This window comes from Genypterus blacodes, unplaced genomic scaffold (genome assembly GCF_046128005.1).
Source record: "Genypterus blacodes isolate CSIRO-AG114 ecotype Tasmania unplaced genomic scaffold, CSIRO-AGI_Gbla_v1 ptg000143l_1, whole genome shotgun sequence".
Classification (NCBI taxonomy): domain Eukaryota; kingdom Metazoa; phylum Chordata; class Actinopteri; order Ophidiiformes; family Ophidiidae; genus Genypterus; species Genypterus blacodes.
Window position 1 is genome coordinate 393,433 of NW_027466945.1, and position 26,167 is coordinate 419,599.

At 44.0% G+C, this 26,167-nt stretch overlaps 2 protein-coding genes and 1 long non-coding RNA gene across 3 annotated transcripts in view; 1 reads left to right on the forward strand and 2 right to left on the reverse strand.

The window, feature by feature from the left end:
- Positions 1-5,658, reverse strand: part of LOC143012247 (glutamate receptor ionotropic, kainate 2-like) — a 133,328-nt gene extending 127,670 nt beyond the window's left edge. Inside the window, exons 1-4 of the mRNA XM_076165290.1 lie at positions 5,577-5,658; positions 649-757; positions 325-540; positions 114-241 (exon numbers count right to left, since the gene is read on the reverse strand). Of these exons, the coding sequence (XP_076021405.1) occupies positions 114-241; positions 325-540; positions 649-757; positions 5,577-5,658 (535 nt within the window). The remainder of the gene's footprint in view (positions 1-113; positions 242-324; positions 541-648; positions 758-5,576) is intronic.
- Positions 5,659-8,236: 2,578 nt separating this feature from the next.
- On the forward strand, positions 8,237-17,222 carry LOC143012232 (single-minded homolog 1-like). The gene is made up of 11 exons (XM_076165270.1): positions 8,237-8,411; positions 10,359-10,441; positions 10,573-10,662; positions 10,765-10,873; positions 11,528-11,613; positions 11,928-12,127; positions 12,306-12,412; positions 12,634-12,781; positions 14,942-15,098; positions 15,232-15,616; positions 16,045-17,222. The coding sequence occupies exons 1-11, from the start codon at positions 8,237-8,239 to the stop codon at positions 16,785-16,787; spliced, it is 2,283 nt and encodes a 760-aa protein (XP_076021385.1). The 3' UTR covers positions 16,788-17,222.
- Positions 11,797-14,092, reverse strand: LOC143012233 (uncharacterized). The gene is made up of 2 exons (XR_012965029.1): positions 12,669-14,092; positions 11,797-12,506 (listed from the first exon to the last, which is right to left on the reverse strand). It is a non-coding gene; the product is annotated as an uncharacterized LOC143012233 (long non-coding RNA).
- Positions 17,223-26,167: the final 8,945 nt, after the last annotated feature.

Consider the following 26,167-nt stretch of genomic DNA (forward strand, 5'->3'; position numbering starts at 1 on the left):
AATGTCAGATAGATTGGTACACTACATCTCTTGGATGCTCCTGAACACATCATCAGTGATGTAGGGCGTTTCAGGTCTCGCAACATCAGACACCTAGCCATGGTTGATCAGACCAGACTTGTGTTCAGATTGCATTGCCATGGATCTCCTCTCCTGATCTGGAGCCACGTGGAGACCTTTTCCCGCTGCACCTGTGATGCTCTTCTCCTTCTCCTTCTGCTGATGCCCAGTGCATTCAAGGCTTTGTAGAGTCATTGCACCACAAAATCTCTACAATCAACCTGGATGGGCATACACGCCCTTCCAGCCCTGCTTCCAACAGACCTTTCGTGGGCCTCCTCAAGACGGTCCTCCCACAGCACTGTGAGGACGATGTTATTTGTAGCCTCTGAGACCAGAAAGATGCCTGGCCTCAGGGAGGTCGTGATGATGTGCTGTGGGAACTTCAGCTGTTTTACCAATTCCACAGAGAGCTGCCAGTCTTGCCGGGATTCCTGGCAAGTTCCTGGCTCCAGTGGTCCTTGGCAGCTGCTCTCCAGCCTTCACAAAGGTGATCCTCTGGGTGGTGGGGCGGGCTTGCAGCTGCTGATACCCATGTTGATGGCTGCTGCAATGGGTTTCAGAACCTGGTTGTGGTGTTTGGTGTACCAGCCCTGCCTGAGACCCTTTGGGCAGCAGCTCAGAATGTGAGCTGCTCCTCCACCACTGCCCTTGCTGTCTCCTGGACCAGCCTGTGGCTCACCTTCCCCTGGGCCTTCTTATAGAGGGGAGTTAGGAAGGCTCTGAGACCAGCTCTCCCCCTCGTCGCTGCTCCCACCTGCTGACTCTGTGGTGTAGTCATGACTCTGCTTGCAGCACAGCTTCATCAGCTCGCCACTTTCTCTCGGTTTCCACTTTGGGGTCGCTGGAGTCCCTATAAAGCATCACCTCTCTAGCCAGTGTCACCTTAAACTCCTCCTCCAGGGACTTCAGGGGCAGCTGGAGCTTGATGTTATTCCCTCAGAGGGCAATGCCCCTGAGGTTCCTGGGCACCTGTGCTGCAAGAGTCAAGGGGGTGATACTGTGTGTATATCTTTGTAAAAATGGAGATAACAGTGCACACTTTCACTTTGGGGAGAGGGGAGGGTTTATTGTGGGGCTGAATGTCTTCTATGTATTTTTGCAATTTCCATGCAATTATAAATTAGGATATAAATGAGAATAACAGATCACACTTTCACTTTGAAACCCTCCACAAACATACACACACACACTAATTTGACCTATGGGAAGGGAATTTCCGATTAAACGTACTGCGGCTTTTACCCCCCATTGTTATATGAGGGATTACTATTCATTACCTCCTGCTAAGGAGGTAATCAGATTTATATCCATGTGGATGTCACGCAAAATGCATCTCAGAAGATGTGATTTTATATATTTTTTCCTTTTTTACAGTTGGCATGTTCCCAATATGTGCCATATGTGAGCAAAAAATATCTGAATTGGGTCATTTGTATCTGGTGCTGTAAATGTAGCTGGAAATCAGAAGGTGTTGTCAGTAGATGGGAGGCACAGAGGCAGCTGGAGAGCAGGGTAAATACAATCAGAACTGTGTCACAGCATCAGCAGTGCAGCTTATTGCTTCCTCACATTTGTCTACACACTTAGACAATGCAGAGGCTGCAAACGATACCTCACAAATATAAACAACTGTGGATTGATATGCATATAAAGTATTAAAGAGCAGTACTAAGAAATCATGGGAATACACATTTCTCAGTGGTACGGAATATCTGTTTATCGGAAAAACTGTTTGCATGTAGACATGCTGCTTACTCCCACACCTTGAGCCTTGTCTTTGGTCTATTTCTGTTTTTCTTCCACTTTGGTGGTGATGACAAGAACACCCGAGAGAGAACACTTACTCTCCCAGAACACTCATCACCGCACAAGAGAGAGAGACAGAAAGACAGAGAGAGAGAGCTGCCGAGGCCAGTTGTAGGATCAATTTGTCTGCACAGGAAACTGTGTAATGTTAATCACAACTTTAATTTGGGTTGAATTAGCATTTTGATGAACTTGCGGGGCTGACTGGTGCACTCTAAGCACCTTCAAACGCAGCCTACACAGAGGAAATGGCAGGGTGGTTAATTAAGGCTCGAACGAAGCAGATGGGCTCAGTGAAGGGCCTGGCAGAAAGAGACGAAGAGAGCAAAAAATGATGGGAAAGAGTCACTGTTGCTGGCAAAAAGCACACAATATAACATTTCCAACCATCCCTTTTCCAAATAAAATGGCTTTCTGAAAAGATGGTAGGGAGTACTTAATAATATTTCAGTCTTTTAGGGAAAACAGAACACAAAGAGTCCGTAATAGCTTACAGAAAACACGACTGGCAAATCTTAGTCAAACATGCAGCATGTTTAGACGAGCCCAACTGTTTCAATCTTGGAGCATGGAGTGCATCCCAACATGGTGCCTGAGTCTCATTGCCTTCACTCCTCCTGTACAATCTTTAACTAACGATTTACAATTGGTTGGGTTTTTTTTTTTTCCATCTTTCCTTCTCTTTTCCTTCCTGGGCCTGCGGTTTTCCCCTGAACCTTCAGATGCAGTTATCCCTGTTTCTTCACCTGCACGTGAAAACTGTAATCCTCCCATCATTCTCACTCCCAATTTATCAGATGTTACCTCTAATCAAATAATTTGGATCCATCCTCTCTGTGTATTATTCCTTGATGAAGATATCAGAGAGTGTGCAGAAGAGGAAATAAGGCAGGAAGAGGGATTGGAAAGGTTCATTTCCATGGCAGCAGCAGCCTGCAGATAAATTAAACATGGCAGAAGATCAAGGAACATATAATGGTTCGTTCAGTTCTTGGGTCACTACTCAACACAAGTTCAACTTTATGGTTTATGGTTTATTGCATGTTGGTTCAGGCTAACTACAAACAATTGATGCATATCATGTTCCATTGCTGTGACGGTTAGTTTGAGAGTCTGGAACCACACAGACCAGAACACATCGTAATACAAACAGAGACAGCAAACAATTCCAATATGGAGAAGCTAAATGCAGTGATGCAGTGGTCAGTAACTACACTAACAAATTGTCATTTGTCTGTGCTGTGATGAAGAAACAAATCAGTCAGAATTGATAGTGTGCTGCCCTTCTACATTGTGTAACTGGAGAATGGTGGGAGTCAGCCAGGTGAGGACGTGCATGAGGAGGAGGCTGAGTCTGATTATAATGTGTACATACCTCAAGAAATCTAATGTCAATCCCTTATTAATCTTTAATAAATCTAATGTCAATTGCAGCATAATTACTTTATTAATACAGACAGCTGAATTTCATCATGGACCAATCAACAGAGAGTGTTTACTGCTGTTTCACATAGCAAAGCGCTCCCAGCTACAAACTGCCTCCTTGTCTTTATACCGGACAAGAAGATTTTCCAGGCTTTCAAAACGAAAAGCAAGACGCCAACGTCCACTTACAAAAAATACATCCCATTTACTCTTTTGTATTTTGAAATTACTGGAAATGTGCAATTTAATGTTAACCTTAAACAGGCTAGCTAGTAGCTTTGATACTGCTGCCATTGTTTATGTAGCACTTTCATTGCTATGCTAGCACAATGTAGCGCTAATGGGGCTATTTTTGGGAGTGAAAGCTTGTAATTAGTAATAAATTTGTTTAAAATTCATAAACTATGTAAAATTACGTAGCAAATGTAACCATATAATAAGCAAGACAGTGTTTTGTATATACCCTTATATAATGTAGTTGTTTTACCAGTAAATATCTCTCAATTTATTTAAGCAAATCAGAGTAAAATTTAAATTTGAATGTAAATGTACCAGTCAGTTCCCAGTTCAGACAACTTTGAATGCCTTGCTCAATGGCACCTTGAGTATGTTATGGTTAAGTGACAATCATACTGTACTCCACCACTGACCCACAAACAGGTGACTATAACAAAATGTTTTTAAGATGCAGTGTACATTATGGACAGTACAGACCATCACCTCCCTTCTACCTTTCACCCCCACGCCCCCTCTCTTAGCTTTTTCCACGCTGGGGAGGATTTGAGACCTGCCTTCCCATGGAGAAGCGTGATTTGTAAAAAAGCAGTATAAAAATGGAAAGACGGGTGAAGGTGGTGGGGCTGAGGGAGGGCTGGGGGGCTGGAGGGCTGGGGGGGAGACAGTAAAGCGAGCCCCCCTGCTGTGACAGCCTGTGGTGGGGCATTAACAGGATGTCCGGGCAGGCTAAATCTTCCACCAGCCACACTGGGCTCACACCCTTGGAGAACTTCCCATTGCTGACAGGCTGTCAGTCAGCACAGTGGGGGAGTGTGTGTGTGTGTGTGTGGGGCAGTCCTGGCTGATGTGGGAGCTGTGTGTTAAACCTGCAGGTCCACATCATCATTTATTCCATCTCTACTGAAGATTTTTTGCTCTGCTCTGCTCTTTTGTTGTGTACGGCAAAATAAAATTGGGATAAGGAAACGCAGCAAAAACATCCATGTAACTGAAGTCATGTAGGTGGAGAGTGAGGTCACCATGGAAACCTTTGACCCTGCGGATGGATCTGCATTGTGAGAGCCTGTGGTCCTTTCAGAAAGATCAGATACTTCAGACAGATCTTAACAGCATATGTCCAATATGTCCAATATCGCTGTTGTACTCTAATTGCCAATTTCGTCTTTTTATCTGTTACAAACTACCATGATTGCTGAATAGTATGAGGGGCCGTGTAGGACTTCAATATCCAGACACTCTCACTCTCACCACTGAAACCCTCCTACATTCACTATAGAAGCCCTCCTGTATATATTAGTGTTTGAGTTATATGCATGTATCCTGTACGTATACATATTCATACAGGTCATTTCAGTATGTATAAGTGATTTCACTCGCAGACAGGAGGTACTTCAGTTAGACCGGAAAGTGGAAGCAAAAGGTGCATCTGACATTGTTTATGATTGAATATGAAGGTGCAACTTTTATATGTTTGGATCGATCTGCTGGACTTATTCGTCAAATTCTGTGTGTGATAAACACGATCACTTTTATCAGTGTAGTGAGCATCGGCAGCGAGTGTGAGTGTCTCCATAACTACGTCCTACTCATCTGTGAGTCTAGTCCAAACCTTTACACACTCTTTATGTCTCCATTTCCATCTGTCTTCAACAACAACATTCTTTATTTGTATGTAGCCTGTCATTACATTGATGTTGTCAAAACACAGAGAAGGAAAACAGTGGCTAAATGACACTAAATATCTGTCAAAATCCTGATTAGCATACCTGTTTCCTATTGCCTGCTGTTTAAACATCCATTTCGATTTGAAAGCACAATTCCATATATTATTCAGTATACATCTCATAACAGGCAGCTAGAAGGATTGTTTATTACTCCTCTGTCAGCCTATTCTGTCTCTCTCTCTCTCATACACACACACACACACACAAACAGGGGAGGGGGGGGGGGACAGCGAAAACTGCTTTGCGGACAGCAGGAGAATCTCCAATTATGGCAGGATGCAGCACCAATTTAAGGCCTAATTATGTGCGTAATGAGCTCACCGTCATGCGTCCGCGCCCCCGTCACCGCGCCCGCTGCTCTGCCCTCCACCACCCTCACCACCACCACCCCCCAGCTCTCCATCTAAGGCGCCCGGTTTTCTAATTAAAAAACTACATGCACCGCGGCGCTCTCGTCTGATTCACACCATGGAAATTAATCCTCAGATAAACGTGTTTGACGGATCCCAAACTCTTGCATGAGGCCGGACAGCCGCTCCTGCTCTGCTCTGCTCTGCTACATCCAGCTTCTGTTCGTCTGCATTACAAACCCCATGCAGCACTTGGAAATCGCAGAAACACAAAACGGGCTCAACTTAATGAGGATAAATTAGAATTTAGCACCATATTTTCTTGTTTTATGCATCTAAAGCGCAAAATCGTGCATGAAATAGATGTAAACACAACATGCATGGAGGCGTATAGTGTTCAAGGCCAACCCGGCTGCGTCGACAAAGGTGCAGAACCAATCAGGGAAACAAGTGTGAGCATATGAACAGGCAGCAGATATGTTGTGATGTGATTACGGGAAGATGTTGGTCCCGCCGGTGCCATTTTCCAAACAAATGTCGAATTAATTACTTTAGCTGGCTAAAATGATTGCAAGGTGGATGGAGAGCGAGGCGCGTGATTTTAAGGCCTATTTATTATTCAGCAGCATCAGTTTCGCGTCACCATATTTTTATCCTAACAGATAAAAAACAAAAAAACGCAACACAACACTCTTTCATTCATTTTACCCTTTTTTTCTGCATGCCAGAATTGTGTGGGGGTTTTTTTTCTTCTTGTTTGTGTGTGTCTGTGTCTGTGTGTGTGTTCCTGCACATGTCAACAACTCGGTATTTGCTATTAACATTCCTGGAAAACTTTATTCAATCCATTTAAACGCGTTACACGTAAGGTAGAAACTTACACAGAGTGATGAGGAATTAAAAATGCGTTTGTCAGTGTGAGAAATGAGGCGAAATTAAGAGAGTTTGAGGAGTAGAAACGTCAATTCCACCTTAATACGCGGAAATCAGATATCAAGTGTCACCTTAAATTATTATACTGTTTGATTGGTTTAATTGCATGTGTTTTTGTGCTTTTCCTTAATGTATTTCCTCTCAATAGTTGTTAATTTGGCCGTTATTAATCTTGTGATATCCGGATGTGATTGTGTGTGTTAGTGTGTACTTTCGCACGTATGTGTGTATTTATTACAGCTTTATCTATGATCTCCACTCTCACTGGTCGCTAATGACAAAGACACGACAGGATCAAATCTCGGCTGACTCCGGCCGTAAGGCATCAAGTGCCAGGCATTCCTCGCCTTACCAAATTAACGCCCACTGCCAGTAACCAATCAGAGCGCGAAGTCGGTCGCTTTCGTCCAATCGGCGCAAGGTGTAAAGAAAGTGGGCGGGTCCCGTGCAGCTCCGGAGAGAGACGTGAGATGGTTGAGGAGAAGAGGCTTGTTGGGCACGAATGCCACTCGTTGCGCGTCCTTATAATTTGGAGAGGTGTATGCACCGCACGGCCCCGCTCGCCTTTCCAGGTGGAAATCCAGGAGGAGCTGAATCCAAACTTAACTGGGACGACTGGTGAACCTGGTTCAGGACAGGTGAAATTCCCAGCGGGCTGCTTGTTGCGAGGCCACGGGATCGATCCGCGGATGCAGGGAAATATAGCGTACGTCCGCTCCGCCACCATCACACCTCTTGTCGTTTAAAAAATCGTTCGCTAATGCTGGAGTTTAACGTTTTAATTCATTAAAACGAGTGGAATTAACGCCGGCGCGAGGTGAGATCATGTCACGGTTTGTTTTTCCTCCGCGCATTTGCACACGTTTTGAGGAATGGTGTTGGGATTCAAGTGTCATTTCCTCCACCGAGCTGGAGCGAAGCGCCTTCTGACGCAATCGTCTCACCTCAATGACGGAATTCACTTGTTTTTGTCGAAAATAAAGCTTTTATTGTGTATTTTTAGGCATTTTTTTATGGTGTTATTTTCATGTTGTCGACCAGAATTTTCTAAGTAAAACAATATGTTAGAACGTGCATGTTTCTGTTTCTAATATTGTCAAATCCTCCTACAAATTATACCAACTGAGTGCAGGAAAATGTGCTTTTATTTGTTACCGGACATGCTTGTTGTTGTGCTTTTATTTTTTTGTTTATTATTGCTTGAGCCACTCGGATATGATTCACACTTGTTGTTTTGACTGATGAGTGAATTAATCAATAAGGTTGTTTCATCCATACATCCAAATAACATACGGCACAGTGACATCATATCCGGTGGAGCCTAAACACCAGCAGGCCCTCGCGCCGTTGCTAATTTCACCTATGCTTCCTTCACCTGTTTGATTTGTGAATAATGGGTCATTTTGTCCCTGCGTTTGTTTTTGCAGGTCATGGGTGAAGGCAAACCGCTGCACCGTGGAGTTATAACGAGTTAAACACCATCACAAAACCGCACCAGGAGACAGGAATATCCACACATTTTCAGGAATCCGTGTATATGTTTGGACGTTAAACCTCCAACTTTAATATATTCGAGTGAGAATCCTGCCATGAAAAGGAGGCAAAGCGGGGAGAAGTCAGTGGAAGCGCCATAACTCCGCAGATAGAGGAAGGCAGGAAGGGGAGGAAGACTACAGTGAGGAAGAGAAAGGCAGCAAGATGAAGGAGAAATCCAAAACGGCCGCAAGGACTAGACGGGAAAAGGAGAACAGTGAATTTTATGAACTAGCTAAAATGTTGCCGCTGCCGTCCGCCATCACGTCTCAGCTGGACAAGGCCTCCATCATAAGACTGACCACCAGTTACCTGAAGATGAGGATAGTTTTCCCTCAGGGTGAGACATTATACTCTTCATCTGCAGCGTTACGTCCGTTTAAAAAACTCCACACACTTTGCTTGTTCAGTTTAGACACTTACACAGAACCATTACGTATTTTTTTATTGAAAACATCCCAGCAGTCATGGATGAATTTTGTCATGAATTATGAGTGAGAGTGTGTTTACCTCCATTAAGCTTTCAACTAAGTTTACCGGAAGTCAAGACAATATTCATTATAATCACTAAATGCAATTTCAGTGTAAAAGAGTGCATTTTCAGCAATTTTACATTGTTTAGCTCAAATTATCGAATTTTTAAATGTATATTTTTGTTTATTACTGTTACATTTGGTAGAAATTATGTCTAAAATGAGACATATATACTGAGTCATTTATTCAGTGTGTTTTTCTCCCTCGTTTAAATTGTACAAAACGGCTCAAATTTGACCCGAGCAGTGTGTGTGAGGTTTAACCTGCAGAATAATGATGACGTGCTTTGAGATTAAAGTGCAGTAAAGTACAATTATAGCAACGTGTCAATAGGCTACACACTCATTATCTGATCATAAACTAGCTCAGGCTGTCACACTAAAGGCTTTATTCTTGCCCTTTTATTATATAGATGGACTTCTACATAATACAGTTAGAATAATTCTAATAAAAACGAGGACACACACATTCACACACACTTTAACTCAGGAATAAACAGGAATATTAGACTTATTTCTTTGTCATTGAGCCACAGGGGACTCTTAATTAATCGATTTCGGTTCTTTTTAATGTGCTTATGTGTCTCTGCATGCTGCTTTTGTCTGCGTGACTCGGAACAAGACGCAGCAATTAGGACCCCCCTCCTGCCCCCCCCAAAAAAGGCTCCTAATGAGCTCCGAGCACATAAAGCAGGAGGCGCCGCTGAAAAATGCTCCAAATGGATCTCCAATGAAATCAAAGCAGCTCAGCCTTTACTGCCAGGATACATAGAAACTGCGTTATACGGGCTTTTATTTTGGAACAACATGAAGCAAAAAGCACAGAAAAAGAAGAAATCTGACATATAACAAGAGATGGATCCTTTGTAATTTCTGCTTTTGCAAACACTCCATGTAGTGTGTGTGTGTGTGTATCCATCTCTCCCTGCTCTCTCTGATATTAGAGCGCATGTCCAGCAGCGGTGAGCCCTTTTTCATTTTCATTTCCAGCAGGGGAGACGAAAACTAATTTATTGATGGTACCCGAGCTCCGCCAGATTTCTGATGAAACTGAATGAATTTCAATGAGCAGCACAGCTATTTTCTTTGTTCCGTTTACACTCCAAACACCGGCTGCATACAGCGGGACACACACAGCAGCACGCGACAAAAAATAAAATAAAATACACATTTATGGTTCACTTGAAACTTAAAAAATAAATGAGCTATTTTTAGTGTTATTTAGTTAACGAACTCTTCATAATTTTAGTGAGACAAATTTAAATATTTTCTACAAATTATCTCCACTAAGGCAATAATATTACTATAATAACAATAATAATTGTCGATATTAGAATACAAAGGTACAGCAATTAACACACATGTACAATTTTGTCGAAAGGTTTTCAAAATAAAAGAAAATAAAACGGCAAAAAGAAAAGTTAACGCTAGAATACTTTGAGGAACAAATTTATTAATACTTTTGACACATCTTGCTTATTGTGTGAGGATAATTAAATAAAAAATAAAATTATAGAAATTATAAAGAAGACAGCACAGCCGCCTCTGTGCTTATTTGGCGCTTTATTATATTATAAACACCCTGCTAAATATGCAGTAGACGGTCATTTGATCAAGAACATTACCAGTATGTGTGTGTGTGTGCCTCTGTGAGATATTAATAATAAGATGAAGAGGAAAAACAAGAACAATAATAGTCATAATCATCATCATAATATTAATGTCCCTCTTTTTCTGCACCGCTCGTGCCGCAGGTCTGGGAGAGGCGTGGGGTCACGCGAGTCGAACCAGATCATTGGACAACATCGGGCGCGAGCTGGGTGCTCATTTACTGCAGGTATTTATATATATTTATATATATATATATATATATATATATTATGTCTTTATTATAATCAGCGCCTTTGACTGGTAATGAGCCGCACCACCGTGCACACTGACAGCGACATTTTCCCTCCTCCCTTGCAGACGTTGGATGGATTTATCTTCGTCGTGGCCCCAGATGGGAAGATAATGTACATATCAGAGACGGCATCGGTCCACTTAGGACTGTCTCAGGTCCGCTTTATTGACTTTAACAATTGTTTATTTATTTATTTTTCTATCTTTAAAGCTTACTTTCAGCTGCAACTTGTTACTTACCTGCGTTATTCTCAACAGGTAGAGTTGACCGGGAACAGTATTTACGAGTACGTCCACCCCGCAGACCATGACGAGATGACGGCCGTGCTGACGCCTCATCAGCCCTATCACTCACACTTCGTCCAAGGTAACGATATAAACACACGCGCTGGCACAAAAAAAAAAGCTCTCGCCTTTGCTCACGCGCAGACGCACGCGCGCGAGGCCGGAGCTATTTTGCATTTTAATGGAAGCTTGACTGTGAATGGAAAAACGCATTTATCCAGCGAATGTGCCACAGTGGGACTCGCATGGAACTCTGATGCATGTAGCCCTGATGTGGCTCATAAAGGACTGCTAACTGTGTCCGCTATATATATAAATATATATATATATGTGTGTGTGTGTGTGTGTGCGTGTGTAGGTGTGTTATTCAGCAGGTCAAACAAGTAAAACATGTTATTTATTTATTTATTTATTTATTGATACATATTTGGTTTCCAGACGTTTGGAAATAAATTGATAAATTCATAATTAATGAGCATTTTTTTGGTTACATTTTTTTGTGTTTTTATGTAATGATAACAACAGTGATAATTACAACAATACGGGAAAAAAAGTTTATTATTATATAAAAAAAGATAAAACAAATGTAAACATGTTTTTATTTATTTATTATTATTATTATTATTATTATTATTATTATGGTTGGGATCTAATTTTATAATTATTATTCATTCATTCATGGTTTTTTTTGTTTCTAGTGATCAACCCTTGATTTCTGTATTTTGTCCTCTTTCAGAATATGAAATGGAGCGCTCTTTCTTTCTGAGAATGAAGTGTGTGCTTGCAAAAAGAAACGCCGGCCTCACCAGTGGAGGATACAAGGTAATTTAAGAAGTCTAGAATTCTCAAACTTTTTTTTATCGGACTTAGTAATTTTGTTTCGGTGAAGCCAATTTAACACATTTAATGCTCAGGTGAAATTTGAAAGCAGAGGCCTGTGCTGCTGGTCAGAGTCTGATATAAAATTGCCAGAATGTTACAACAAAGAATTAGAGTGCTAACCCCTTTGAACATTAAATCTTTAATTGTGTTTACATAAAAATAATCACACATTTATTAAAGCAGGCGAGACCGTGTTTAGTTTTTCCTCTTTCAGTTTTTCCCTCGCCTCTTCATCCTCTCTGCTCCGCCTTCAGGTGATCCACTGCAGCGGCTACCTGAAGATCCGTCAGTACAGCTTGGACATGTCACCTTTTGAGGGCTGCTACCAGAACGTGGGTCTGGTGGCTGTGGGTCACTCTCTGCCCCCCAGCGCCGTCACCGAGATCAAACTGCACAGCAACATGTTCATGTTCCGAGCCAGTCTGGACATGAAGCTCATCTTCCTCGACTCCAGGTGAGCCGACCACGTGACGAGCCGTTAGAGAAACAATCGTTCCTTATCTCCATCCAAGGAAGGGGGCGCAAGGTCCTCCCTCGACGTGACGCCTCCTCCTCTTTGCAATACAAAGGAATTTAAAGAATCTTCGCTGCTGCTGCATATTTTGAATATGTCTCACATATTTTCCCACCAGAGTAGCAGAGCTGACCGGTTATGAGCCCCAGGACCTGATAGAGAAGACGCTGTACCACCACGTCCACAGCTGTGACATCTTCCACCTCCGCTGTGCGCACCACCTCTGTGAGTTTACAACAAGCCGCCTCTGTTGTGCATTTGGAGTCGGCTGCCTGACCCCAGCCCCCTCCCGTCCCCCTCCCGCCCGCTCAGGAAAAACCTGCAGACAATCACGCAGTTACACACAAACACAAACACACGCGCTCCTTCATGCATTATCCACTTCTTCCCTAAGCAGCATCTCTCCCTCTTGTCTAATTCTTTTTTTATCTCCCTCCACCCCCCAGTGCTGGTAAAGGGCCAAGTCACCACTAAGTATTACCGTTTCCTGGCCAAGCACGGCGGCTGGGTCTGGGTCCAGAGCTACGCCACCATCGTCCACAACAGCCGATCCTCCCGGCCCCACTGCATAGTCAGCGTCAACTACGTCCTCACGTGAGTCTCGCGCCGCCAAGACAAATGATTTCTGAAGACGTTTGTGTGAGTTTTGGATGGAAAGTGTGTTTTGTGAAGGGCAGCTGGTGGAATTGGTTAATTGTTACGAATGTGATCGTAGTTACACCATGCAGGTCTAACAGATCCAGATCCAGATGATGTTGCCAAAGGAAGCGCGGCAAAGATCGATCCAGATGTTATAAATTGGTACCGTAGAGTTTTGATCCCGCGCTTTAGCCGGCTCCACGATGCGACCGGTCTTTATCTCTCGGAGAAATCCCTTTTTTTCCTTCATCCCTCCGCAGCCTCTCTGTACAAATCCACCAAATACTGTGGCTCCAGCTCGAGGCAGTTGTGTGTTATGAGAGCACAAAGCACACTAAGGCCCTTTGAGACAGTAAGACAAACATCAGGGTTCAACCCCATCAAAAAAACCTCTACTGTCACCATCGATCTGCAGGCGAGGGAAAGGAAAAAAATCGATGAAATGGTGAACTGAGAATCAATAGCTATCTCATAGCTGTGGCACATGTTGGATTTGACTTGTTAGGTTTGGTTGATCCACGCCTCTCTTCCCCCGCGTACGTGCGCGGCCTTCCGCGCACGTACGCGGGGTGTGTGTGTGCGCATACGGGGCCGCACTCCAGTATTGATTTCGCCAATTCGCTAAGGACAAAAACAAAGTAACTAAATTAAAGCGGCGGCGAATTTTCCAAACGCGCCATTAAGTCAAAACATACCGCGGATCCAAAATGTCACAGAGTGCAAGAGCTCAAAAAAATCAGACCCCGGCAAAGTCCTCCGTCCCCGGCGCCTCCGCGGCATTTTAAAACCAACAAGTAACCCTTAATAAATCATGTTTGGAGGCTGGCGGTGGCATATTTCAGCCAGCGAAGGTGCTCTGACTTTGACCCCCCGAGGTGGAACTCCGCTAACACAGCTGAGTTTGCACAAAGGCCCAACATTATTGGCTCAGACAGAAGTCAGCCAGGGCACAGATAGGATGCACAAAAAAAAAAAGAAAGAAAAAACCCTCAGCCGGCCGTAACGATACCTAGCAAGAGCAAATAAGGCTCTCGCACTGCGTCGGGCGCTGTCCAAACACGGCCCCCCGAAGGCGTCGTACATAAAGAACGGGTCATATTTGGAGTAATATTAAAGAGGGCTGTCTGTTGCCGGGGGTCAGCGACGGGCCACCGGCGGTTTTGAAAACGCCGGCAGCTGCTATTACACACTGTGTCGAGGCGATAAGTTAAGAATAGGCCTCGTGTTTGCTGAACACTTGACACAGGAGCCTTTTCACTCCCTCTCCGCGGCGACGCTCGCCCCCCCCCCCCTCATCGAGGTCAGTCACGGGACAGGAGGTTAAGTCGTCAAAGATGAGTCCGTAATGCAGCGACCCAAAATTTTACAAGTCACGGCGATCTTAACGCCTGAAAAAAAGAAAGTCCCGTTCCTGCGTCGGCTGGAAGCGAGCAGAGGTTCAGGAGTTCAGAGGCAGTTGGTTGGTGTGTGTGTGTGTGTGTACACAGTCGCACACATTGTGTTCCCTGCAAAAAGTTGCGCCGCTGTAAAGAATGATTAACTTTCTCCAGCGTGTGTGTGTGTTATTCCTCTCCGTGTACTCTTTGCACTCGAAGCCAAGAAGTGGGAGGGTTTGTCCATTTCTTCACCTTATCGCTCCAATATCGTTTTGACTTCTCATAGTCCTCACATCAGTCACCGTACAAAAGTGTGTACGTCAAAGAAAATGCCTGTCCCGATATCTATACTCAATATTAGCCAAGACGTCTGCTGCAGATTAATCTCATTACTGCGACCAGACTGAGCAAGCAAGGGCCCGTAAGAAAGGAATGAGATACTCTGGAAACTGTGGCGTAGAGTGAAACGTATACACGGGGGGGATGAAGAGGTAATGGCAGTAGGAGGTGGCGTTTACATGTCTTAGTAAACCGCAGGACAATTGCATGATCCAGGTCAGCTACTCAGATTAAGCTAACTTTGATTTTGACTTTTGAAGAACCGGATTTATCGCTTTTTAATGTGCGAGTAACCTTAGTGAGTGGCTTAACTACTCAATTGCAAAAAGGCTGTGGACAACTCAGGCTAAGTTAACTTCTACCTGCGTGTTTGTGTGTGTGTGTGTGTGTGTGTGAACAGGGACACGGAGTATAAGGGAATGCAGCTGTCTTTGGACCAAATGAGCCCCAGCAAGCCGGCCTTCCCCTACGCAGACACACACGCCGAAGACAGGAAGAGCTCCAAGTCCCGTCTGACCCAGGCTAAGGCCAAAGCCCGAGTGTCGCCCTACCCGCAGGTAAACGCCCCCCCCCCCTGCTCTAAACGCCCCGTGTTGCATTTTTACGTCGCTAAAACAAGAAATGGAGAGCTTTTAGAGCGGCGCCGTAAACCCTTTCCAACTGTGAGACTCTTGTTCCTCTCCCCAACAGTTCTCAGCTTTCAATCCCGAACGCTCCGAGTCAGACCAAGACAGCCAATGGGGAGGGAGCCCGCTGACAGACTCCGCCTCTCCCCAGCTGCTGGACCCGGGCGAGGCGGCGGAGGCGTCCTGCGCCTACCGCCTGTACCCGGACTCGGGCTCCCTCTGCTACAGCCTGGGCTTATCAGAGGAGGACCTCGCTCACGCCCAAGCGCACCCGCACGCCACCAGCTGCGATCGCGTGCGGTGCCAGAGCGGCCGCTACTTCCTCGGCACCCCCCAGTCGGGGAGAGAGGTGTGGTGGGACGCCACGCGCTCGGTGCTCTCGCTGCCGAAATCCTCGGCGGAGAACAGCGAGGGCTACGAAATCACATCCTACCACGCAGCCATCCACGGTGAGGTGTTAAGGTTGAGACCGCGACCATCTGTCTCTGGAAATAACTCTGGACTCGCTGCTCCTGGTAGCTGTTTCCCGAATGTTATTATGGGACACGCTAAGTTGTTTACGGCGTCTCTTGCCAGTATGCCGATTGCTACCATCTGTTGTTCAAAAATTGCCTGCAATCTAAAGCCAAGTTATTTCACATTTAACATCCTCAAACACTGAAGCAGCCCCTCTGTGTGCCGCTGCCAAGCAGACTTCACCAGGGCTCCACATGCACGTCAAAGACGAGCTCACACACAAATACAACACAGAAATAGTTTTGAGTAACTGTCATTTGAAATAAATGAGAACATAGAGAGGAGGAGGAGAGGAGAGGGGAGGAGAGGAGAGGAGAGGAGAAGAGAGGACTCATCAATGTCTTTTACTGTTTTGACTCAGGGCGAGGCCACTGGGATGAAGACAGCGTTGTGAGCTCACCTGATGGAGGCGGTTCCACCAGCGATTCAGGTGAGCGTTACCACGGCGACCACTACCGGGCCAGCCCCCGCGAGCCCAGTAAGATGGAGACCCTGATCCGCGCCACGCAGCAGATGATCAAAGAGGAAGAGAGCCGCCTGCAGCAGCACAAGGGCCCGCTGGACGTCTCCGGCCTGGCCAAGGCTCACAGCCCGTGTTTCAGCGCCTCCCTGCCCCACCACTCGCAGCTCAGCATGCCCAGCGTGGTTTGCCGCGGCCCTGGGGCGCCCAGCATCGACCTGACCTCCGAACGCCTCCACCACCGGGACGCCGTCAAAGCGCTGGGCCCGCACGACGCCGACGAGAACACCACCAGCCCGGCGTCTCTCTCTCGTCTGAGCAGCCCCAGCTCCGACGGGATCTCCCGCTCTGGCCTCTCCCTCACCAAAGACTACATGCAGACGGACCTGTCCCCCCACGCCCCCCAGCCCCAAGTCAGCCCGCTGCTCTACCCGGCCCAGGAGAGGCCGGCGTTGGACCGGCAGGCGGCCTACGCTTTGACTGGGTACTCCTTAGAGCACCTGTACGACCCGGAGAACCTGCGGAGTTACTCGGGCCTGGCCTGCGGCGGCGTCCAGTACGACATGGCGGCGCACGTGAGGATGCAGGCCGACCAGATGCAGGGACACAAGGCCACCTCAGTGATCATAACCAACGGGAGCTGACCGCACGGATCCGTAACACCCCAGGTGACGACGTACACACAGAACTAAACACTGACGGGGGAAACGCTCGATAAAGAGAGAGAGACGACGAGACGGAAGACGAATAAGCGCCGGCTCCGCGCTCGGCGTTGTCATTTTAGCACAACGGGGTCTTTGCCGGGCCTCGTGTTGTCACCTTTCACTTTTGGAGGACATTTTTACTCGACTCTGTAGTAGCGATCAACGCGAAACCCGATTGTTTGATATGCCAACCTGTTACGAGACGTCGCTTCTTTCCATAGGGGATATAGTGTTATTTTGATGCCGGTGTGTTTGAATTCCCTCCTCCTCCTCCTCCTCCTCCTCCTCCTCCCCCCCCCCCCCCTGCAAAGGGTGTAAAGCAAGTTTCTGAGCCTGGTTAAACATCAAGCCAATGTTTCTGTCCCCCCGAAACGTCTCACGCACCATTGGGCCGCTCTGAGTTAATCTGTCCGGGACACAGTTTTTCCAGAGGCGGCGAGTAGGGAAGTGTGTGTGTGTTGTTCCTTTTACTGCATAATGTTTGACACACGGAGTGAAACACGGGGGGGGGGGGGGGGGGAGCTCAAAGTTCACTATTGTGAGATGTCAATGTTTCCTGATATTTATTTGTCAGTGGGCTACTTTGTCGAAATTTGCTGTTTTTTCTGTACGTGTCATTTTGTTTTTCTGTCCGTGTAGAAACTTACTCACTGGTGTCATGAATTAGTTTTTTGGTGCTTGGATTACACCGACGTCTTGACAACCAACTTCACAACAACAACAACAACAACAACAAACTAAACAAATCGGTCAAAGAGAGATAAAGATTCAAACTCTTTGGCCTCAGTTTGCTTCAAATCCCCAAGTTTTCTTTTTCTTCCACATGACGATATAAAGGTTTTTAAAATGAATTGTGCCGACATATCTAAAGAACTATGTTGAATGTCTTCAGTTGATTTAATTTATGATGTAGATATCATCATGCAAATGAACCTTTGGACGGGATGTCACAGATTATTTATTAATTGGTTTTAAGTCTTTTAAGTCTAAATACACTTACAAACAAATAACTGCTGTGTCGGATATTTTTTTTTTTGTCTGTAATCGGCAATTATTTTATTTATTTATAAGAAAATTCCAAATATTTCAGGTACACAAGGATTCAACGTGAATGTAGGTGTATTAAAGATATTAATTATTAAAAAAAACAAGCTAGAACACGCAGAATGACAGCATTGTTTATTGTGGATTCATAGAATTATTGAGCAAAATGATGTTAAAATACTAAAACACAAGAAATAACTTTGATTGACTGATGCACAACACAAAATAAGTATCAGGACTTGGAGAGTTGTTCCTCCTGTTCAGACAGTTGGACTCGTGCATCAATATACAGTATGTAAATTATTCAAATGGACTCTGAAGACCTGGCGTCCTCGTATGTGGACGGAGGAACCTCGGAGCCGGTCTGGGCCGGTCTGGGCCCGGACGCAGGGCTCCCATCAGTCACCGCTGACACGCTTAACTGATGCTCTGCCAGATATCACACTGCTGTCACTCCAGGGGGGAACAACCAGTACACTGTTCTGTTGTCGACATCACCGAAGCTTTTAGGAAGGAAGTGTGTGTGGATGAATATAAGTGAGAAAAGTGTTTATAGCTGAGATACTTCAATACTAAGAGGCTTATTGGTTTTTTTTCTTAATGCAGGTTTTGGCCGATGTGCCCTAAGAGCTTTCATATGTAGAGTCGAGTACAGACGCGGCCCAAAAAACTGGGCCTTGTGCCCAAACCTATGCACTCACACCTACCCCACCCCTAATTACCCTCCCACCCACCCCCCCATTCCATCATAGCCCCAGATCGTCTCTGCCCCACCTCGGCTCTACACGGAGAAACATGTGATTATAGTTTTTGAGTCAGAGAAGCCGGATGGTTTGTGCCAAGAGGAAGGCAGTTTGCTCTCAGATAATTGAGTTGCCAAAGAAAAAGAGGCGGTTCATGTGTTCAAATGTAGAAAAGCAGGACAGACCTTAACAACAACAACAACCACTGGGGTATAGAAGAGAATCAAATCAATCAAGAGACCAGAGGGGCACTCAGAAGAGCACATACATCCACCAAGGCAGAGCAAGCCCAGACAAAATTAGTGTAATTCAAGTAATAGTGATATATTTAAGGTAACCTAATATTTTTCTGGATCCGTCTGTGTAATTATTGACAATACAAAACTAATAATGAAGCAGCATATGTCAAGCTACAATTTACCCGATAATCCATTAATGAGGCCTACCTGCGGATATCTTAGTTCATTAAGATCCGGACCAAACTGCACTATCATGGAATACATACAGTTTGTGTATTATAATAATATGCCACAATTAACAAACGCCGTCTCACAATGCTAACAGATCATCTGACGAATTCTTACATCCGCCCCTGGATCCGGATCAGCCCCAAAAAATGTAAGGGTTAACTTCTCCATGCCGTGTCTCACCATTACACCAATTGAGTACAAATCTGTTCATCACCTTTTTGAGTAATCCTGCTTTAAAAAAGCAAAACAAACAAACAAACAGAGAGCCAATGGTGCACAAAAAACCTCCCTGGTGAGCGAATAAAGCAAGGATGTTATGATGTGAACACAGATGCGTGATTTCATCGCAACATAATGAATTACAGTGCTACAAAGTATAACGTATTTCAATTACCATTATGCTGTAAATTTCAAGAAACACACACCCGCCAGACTCCTTTAACACATAAAAGAGATAAATGTTTTGCTGTCATGCCTCTTGGCCGTGTGGAAGTGAACTATAGAACCGCAGGAAAAGCGATCCAACTGCAGCGAGGATGAAATAGATCCTAACCTCACAAACAAGCAGAAGTGGAGGGGTGCAGGTGGTGCGGCTCAGAATAACGCCCGCACGTCTACTTGATTGATTTCAGCCGCAGGATTGAGGCACAATTGCATATTCATACATCAATTTAAGTCTTCCTCCACAGTGGCCTCCACCGTTCAGCCACGACGCCTGCTGAAGAGTAGTGTGTGTGTGTGTGTGTGTGTGTGTGTGTGTGTGTGTAGCACGTCTTCATGAAGCAGCTTCAGAGCAGCACGGAGGAAAACGCTTCAACATGTTTTAGTACTTGTGGGTGTGTGTACCTTATGACCTATGAGGTTATTACAAAACTACTATTCATGCAGTTCTTCTCAGCGTAATATTTATATTGCAAATCAAACTAATTGTGTGTTTAAATGTACTCTCAATTCTGCATTTCGCACACAATTTGTGGCAACACATCAGTAAAGTGTGTGTAAGTTCAACAAGCGCCGCAATTAAGCCTAAACATATTTTCTGATGAGTCACCTGGAGGCAAAGTGGAACAGGACTTGGGAAAATCGTTCAAGCGGGACTTTTAGCGACACCTCTTCGAGGTCTCACTGTACCGGAACACATTTAGATGTTCTGATTGGGTGGACCGGGATATTGAGGTCACCTGGTCGATCTGATTGGCTGAGCCTAGGAGCCTGAGGTCAGACTGTAAAACCGGAGGGGAAATAGTGTTTCTATTAGTCAAATGGGAAGATTGACTTTAAAAAAAAAAAAAAAGTTTTGCTCATTACAGCCACTTTAAAGTGTAATGTGTAATCCAGTGTTGTGCTTACAGACAAATTAAAAGGTGTTTTTGTTGTAGAATTTAAAATAAATGCAGTTTATTTTCCAAATTAAAATTGAGACTCTATCAAATCCATTTACTATCATGAATTTGTAAATGTATTAGTAGTAGTAGTAGTAGTAGTATTAGTATTATACTCGATCACAAATTACTGCTATACTATAATATCAATACTATACTATACAATACTATACTATCTGCACATTTAATATACTGTTTATATAATGATATTTTGAATACACAATTCTTCACAGAGTGAATTCTAGGGATTTTGGATTGTATTTATTTGTAGGTGTAACTGGGGTGTCACTTCTTTGGGTATATATATATATTATAGTATATATACAGTATTTACAGTTAAACTTAATCAAAGCAAAAGCATTTAGCAAAACCACCTTCATTTATAATCCATCAGCAACAAGGCTATTAAAAAAGACTACAAGAACAATATCCTGATCCCCTGTCAGGGACACAAACGCACACACACACACACACACACACACACACACACACGCCAACCGAGGCTCAGACAGTGTGAATCTAATGCCCTCCAATCCTGTGAATCCCTTTGTTCCTGATTTCATGGCTGATTTGCACACAGCATGAGTCTGGCTGGTTTCTACGCTCCTCTCGCTGCTTTCACTCCTGCCAAATCCACACAGCCATGCTGGATGCCCGTCTCTCTCTCTCTCTCTCTCTCTCTCTCTCTCTCTCTCTCTCTCTCTCTCTCTCTTCCCTCCGTGCCATTATTTGTTTCAGCATCTCTTCAATAAGCTGTCCAACACATGCCACCAAGTTGTGTTTGTTTGCGTTTCAGCCCCTCTTACTGTAAACACCTCATCAATTTGCCAAGATCTGCTCACGGCAGCTTCCGATGACATCACCGCACATCGCACTTGATTTATTTTTTTTCCCGGTCAGTTTTCTTCAGGAGATTCTGCACAGAAGGAAATGTCACATAGCATATCATGTTTAAGTGAAGTGATAAGAGGTGTAAAAAGAATCCCCTCACACACCGACAACAATAAAATCATTCACAAATCTTAAGACTCAGAGTCAACGCCTCTCCAGAGAGGCCTTTGAGTTCTGTTTGGAAAAGGTTCTGTTTCTATAAGGCTCTTCTATTCCTGCGATCCCTGCAGCACTCACATGAGCAGATATTGCGACAGCTGCACGAGTGGGACAAGAGGGAGAACGCAGGAGACGGACAAGGAGAAAGAAAGAGAGAGGAAGGAGCGAGGACAGAGTCCCTGGAGAGAGGGTGCTGGTGCTCCACAGCTCTAAGTCACCGCCTGCATGCCAATGAGGAGATTCCCCTGCTGTAGTGGAGCGGAGCAGCGGGAGGAGGAGGAGGAGGAGGAGGGGGGGGGGGGGAGTGGAGGTGCGGGGCAGAGCTGACACTGTGCCACCACTCCTTCATACTCCTGTGACACACTCAAGCCCTCACAAAGACCAAAAACATGAATACTGGATCTAAAACAGAGGGAATTATGAAAGACAGTGAATCAGTTATACAACCCACGTCTCAATATGTGATGCTGCTTCTCATCGCCATGGCTTCCGATTAAAGGCCAATTCTGTGGATTCAATTCTGCTATGTAGTACTACGCTTCCACTTTTCTTATCTATCTCTATTCATGTGCTTGATCATTTCAAAGTGGCTCACACACACACACTTCAAACGGGCCCGCCATGTGGGATCATTACATTGTAATGATGATTTACATGTTCTACAATTGTCCTCCGTACAGTGATTAAGGCTAAAATGTGGATTAAGATGTATAAATGGACGGAGTTAAGAGGATCAGGTTGTTTGTTAAATAGCCATGAGGAAAGGTGGCAGATTAGGATACATGTTACACTGATTTACAGCTATTGTGTCTTTAATATTAATTGATTTATTGCCTTTATGGGATTGTAAGGGACATTTTAATATGTGTTCTGTGTTATAAAAGTCTATTTTTCTTCTCTCTATGACATTCTCAAGGTACAACTGAAATATGCCAACGAGTCAAATTTTTAAATCCTGATGTTTGGTGGCGATCACAGTAATCTTCTGCAGTAAAAATCACTCTCAAACAAACCAAACTGAGCTGCAAATGTGAGCGGAATCACCTCTAGGCTGAGATGGATTTTCCCCCTGTAAGCCCTAATGTAAACAAACATGTTGACAGATGGCACATTTGTGTTTACCGCGGCATTAGGAGCAGGTTTATGGGTTTTCCTTTCGTCTCCTTATATTCTCTCACTCTTACTCTTCACGCTTTCGGTCCTTCTCCTTCTCCTGTTACGACAGAAGTTACACGCATGGTTCTGGTGCAAAAAACAGCAGCAGTGTGTTAGCTATGTGTGACCACCTCCGCTCCTTTACCCCCCCACACCCTCCGTCCCCCTCTGGAGAAGAATTAATAACTAATTATGTCAGGTCACTCATCCAGATGGTCCTATCAGATGGGCCCAGTGTCTGAACCTCACCTCCAACAAGCACCTCTGACCCCCTTTTGGCCACATCACCCATGGCAGCATAGAGTCCGGGAGGATGGATACAGGGGGGGTGTTTGGGGGTTTGGGGGGGCACGCGAGGTAGCGGTGAGGTTGGGGGGGCGGGCTGGATGAGTTGGGAGTGTCTGTTCGGTATTGGATGACTGCCTTTAAAGCCCCATGAATACAAGGCTCCCTGCTGGGGCCCTGATCTCCACGGTCATGATTCTGTTATTACATGCCATGTTCCTGTGATGGGCAGATGGCTCAGTGCATTCACACATGCATTCACACGCATTCAACACACGCCGGGCCCTCCGCATCAATGGACACAACCTGATACTCCCCTTTCTTATCTCATTAGGAGGCTATAGAAACATAAGAACATAATAGAGGGGAATTAAGTGCCCGTGTGGATGTCAAAGGGGGACGTGGCAGAAGATTGGGACGAGGGCTAACAAGCGCATGGCGAGCTCACTCAGCTTTGTGCGGTGATTAGAGCTTTCGACAGGGCTGACGGGTAAAAGACAAGCCCTCTGGGACGGAGAGCAGGTTTTTAAATGGACACTTAAACAGCCGAGCAACTGACAGTGGCAAGACTCGAGCATCAACGCGTCGGCTGATAGGGAAACCTGTGGTGTGTATGTCATGGGGAAGAGGATGGGGAAGAAGAGGGTTTAACATGCAGATACAGATAAAACCCACATGTCTGCTGTCATATGTGGCATGTTACCTCCAATGGCAGCTTATGATGTCATTAAATATTGTGACATGTAAATACAAAAAGAGTAAAACTGTAAATGATATGAAATACATCTGGTGCTTATTGTACACACACACACACACACACACACACACACTCTCTCCAATTGTAGAAGTGAGGTAATTAGAATAATAAATCACTTGACTAATAATCACACTAATTGTAAAAATAACAATAAAACAACAACAGGTGCTTAACACTGGAAATAATCAATCAAATCATTTATTAGTCAAAAATATAAATGTATGTGTTTCAAAATAAAAGTACGAAATTGTATTCAGTTTTTTTATCATTTGGAAAACAACACATTTTACAAAATAAATAAAAAAAGAAACCCCACAAAGATCAATAAATAAATAAATACACTTGTTTGTATTTTTCTTTAATTTCAACAATTTTCCAGTCCAGATTTTTTTAGGGCCAAATTACATTTCTTAACTTTTTCTACACATGATCCTATTAATAGTACAGAAACCTCTAAACTTCTAAACCTGATTTATATGGTTCACATTCACATTCTCCTTCTTCTCCTTCTCTCCCATCTAAGACCTTTTACAATTTGTCACATAAAACCCCACTAAACTCTTGAGCAAACAGCAACTTTAGCGAAGCTCCCCTGCTTAAGTCCTCACAACCAAATGAAAAGTCGCGCGACAAAGGCGCTAAGAAGAAACCAAACAAAGCCACCTTCAACAGGATTTAACGTCTTTAACCAAGTCTTACTCATTTTACCACTTTCTCTTGTGTCCAAAGAAACGGGACTAAACAGAACTCCTCACACATCATCGGTTTGCGCAAACTGCGTCGCCAAGATATCTTATGTTTCATCACATGACACCAACCGCAGCGTCTTAAGCTTTTAAACACTTAGCAAACCGAGGAAATTACAAATGGCAGCGGAGAGATTGGTGGCTATCACTCACTCAATTATAGTAAACGGCCTAACGCATGTTGATAAACACAGATAATTACTTGCGAAAAGGTTCATCATTATCATTATATCATTACTTTCTGGCATTATGGTGTTAAGTGTCTAACGAGATTAGCCTTCTAGTCACGTTCCTCCTCTCAGTCTGCCAGACAATGGACAACTTTACCAGCTGGCTGCTTCTTGCTGTCTCTTTCTTCTGAACTCTCAAAGTTTGACTAGTGGGCGAGGAAAAAATTTGACATTCACGTTTTGAATTGTTGAGTTCACGCTGCCAAAGAAATTTTCGGATTTCAAAGAAGCTCTCAGGTCTGAGCTGTTCACATATCCTCCTGAGACCTGGACATTTATTTTGAATCCATTTTTAACTTTAAGAGAGTGATCATATGAACACAAAGACTATAACACATTTCTTCTTGTCTGCTATGTTTTCTAGTGACCCAAAGTGGAATTTATACAACTAGGAGGCAGCTAAATATGTCCAGATATGAGGACGACAGGTTTATGTTAGGTTCAATGATGTATAAGGTGTAACGATGGAAACATGTAATGTCCACATATGAGGACGCAGGGTCTAAGGAGTATATAGAAGGGAAACATTATGGTACTAATGTGTTGTGTTGGTGCAGACAGAAGCTCTTTCTGTTAGACTTGCTGGTTCCTTCAGGATTTTTTGGCCTCATTGGATTGAGCTGACTGAACTGTGTCGTAACCGCAGATGAGTCATAATTGCAGTTAGTTCAGGTTTTTACAGCACTCCTGCCCCCGACTTACATCAGCACACCAGCAGTGGAAATAAACTTTTTTTTCCTTTTTTTTAATCTGGAATAGACAATGTGCAGTTTGTCTGTGTTGATGTAATGCACATAGCTGTCCACTAGGGGCTCTTTAGCGCAGGTTGACTCTCAAATAACTAACCTGAATATTTCGCTAATACATTAGCACAGAATTTTTTTAACTGATTAATTCTAATTTGGGAGTTCCATATTTACGTTCTTTAGACACCAATCTCAATGGAAAAAATCACAATTAACAACAATCAACAGGTCCAATTTGTGTACATGTATCCTGTGTCAATGTTATTTAAGTATCTATAGTATTTATTTGATAATAAATGGAATGAAGTATTGAAAGTAAAAGTAAATGCTGTAGACAAATAAAATGTCAAACAAAGCATCATACCTATTTATTTTATTTTTATTTTATTTTATTTTATTTTATTTTATTTTATTTTATTTTATTTTATTTTATTTTATTTTATTTTATTTTATTTTATTTTATTTTGCAGTGACAAATGAATGTGATGTGAAAAAGTGGAAGGACATGTTGCAGCATGACACGTCTCCTCTCACCCCTCTCAGGTTTGCCCGTCAGACTGTAAAGCCATCAAGTGACTTCAATTCAATTGATTTCCACGTCCGTGTTCATCCATCATCATCATTCCTGTTTTGACTCCTTTCAAGACACAAATGTGGGGATAAACAAAGAACGACTTCTGGTAAATTGGATGCAGCATATTTTTCAAAGCTG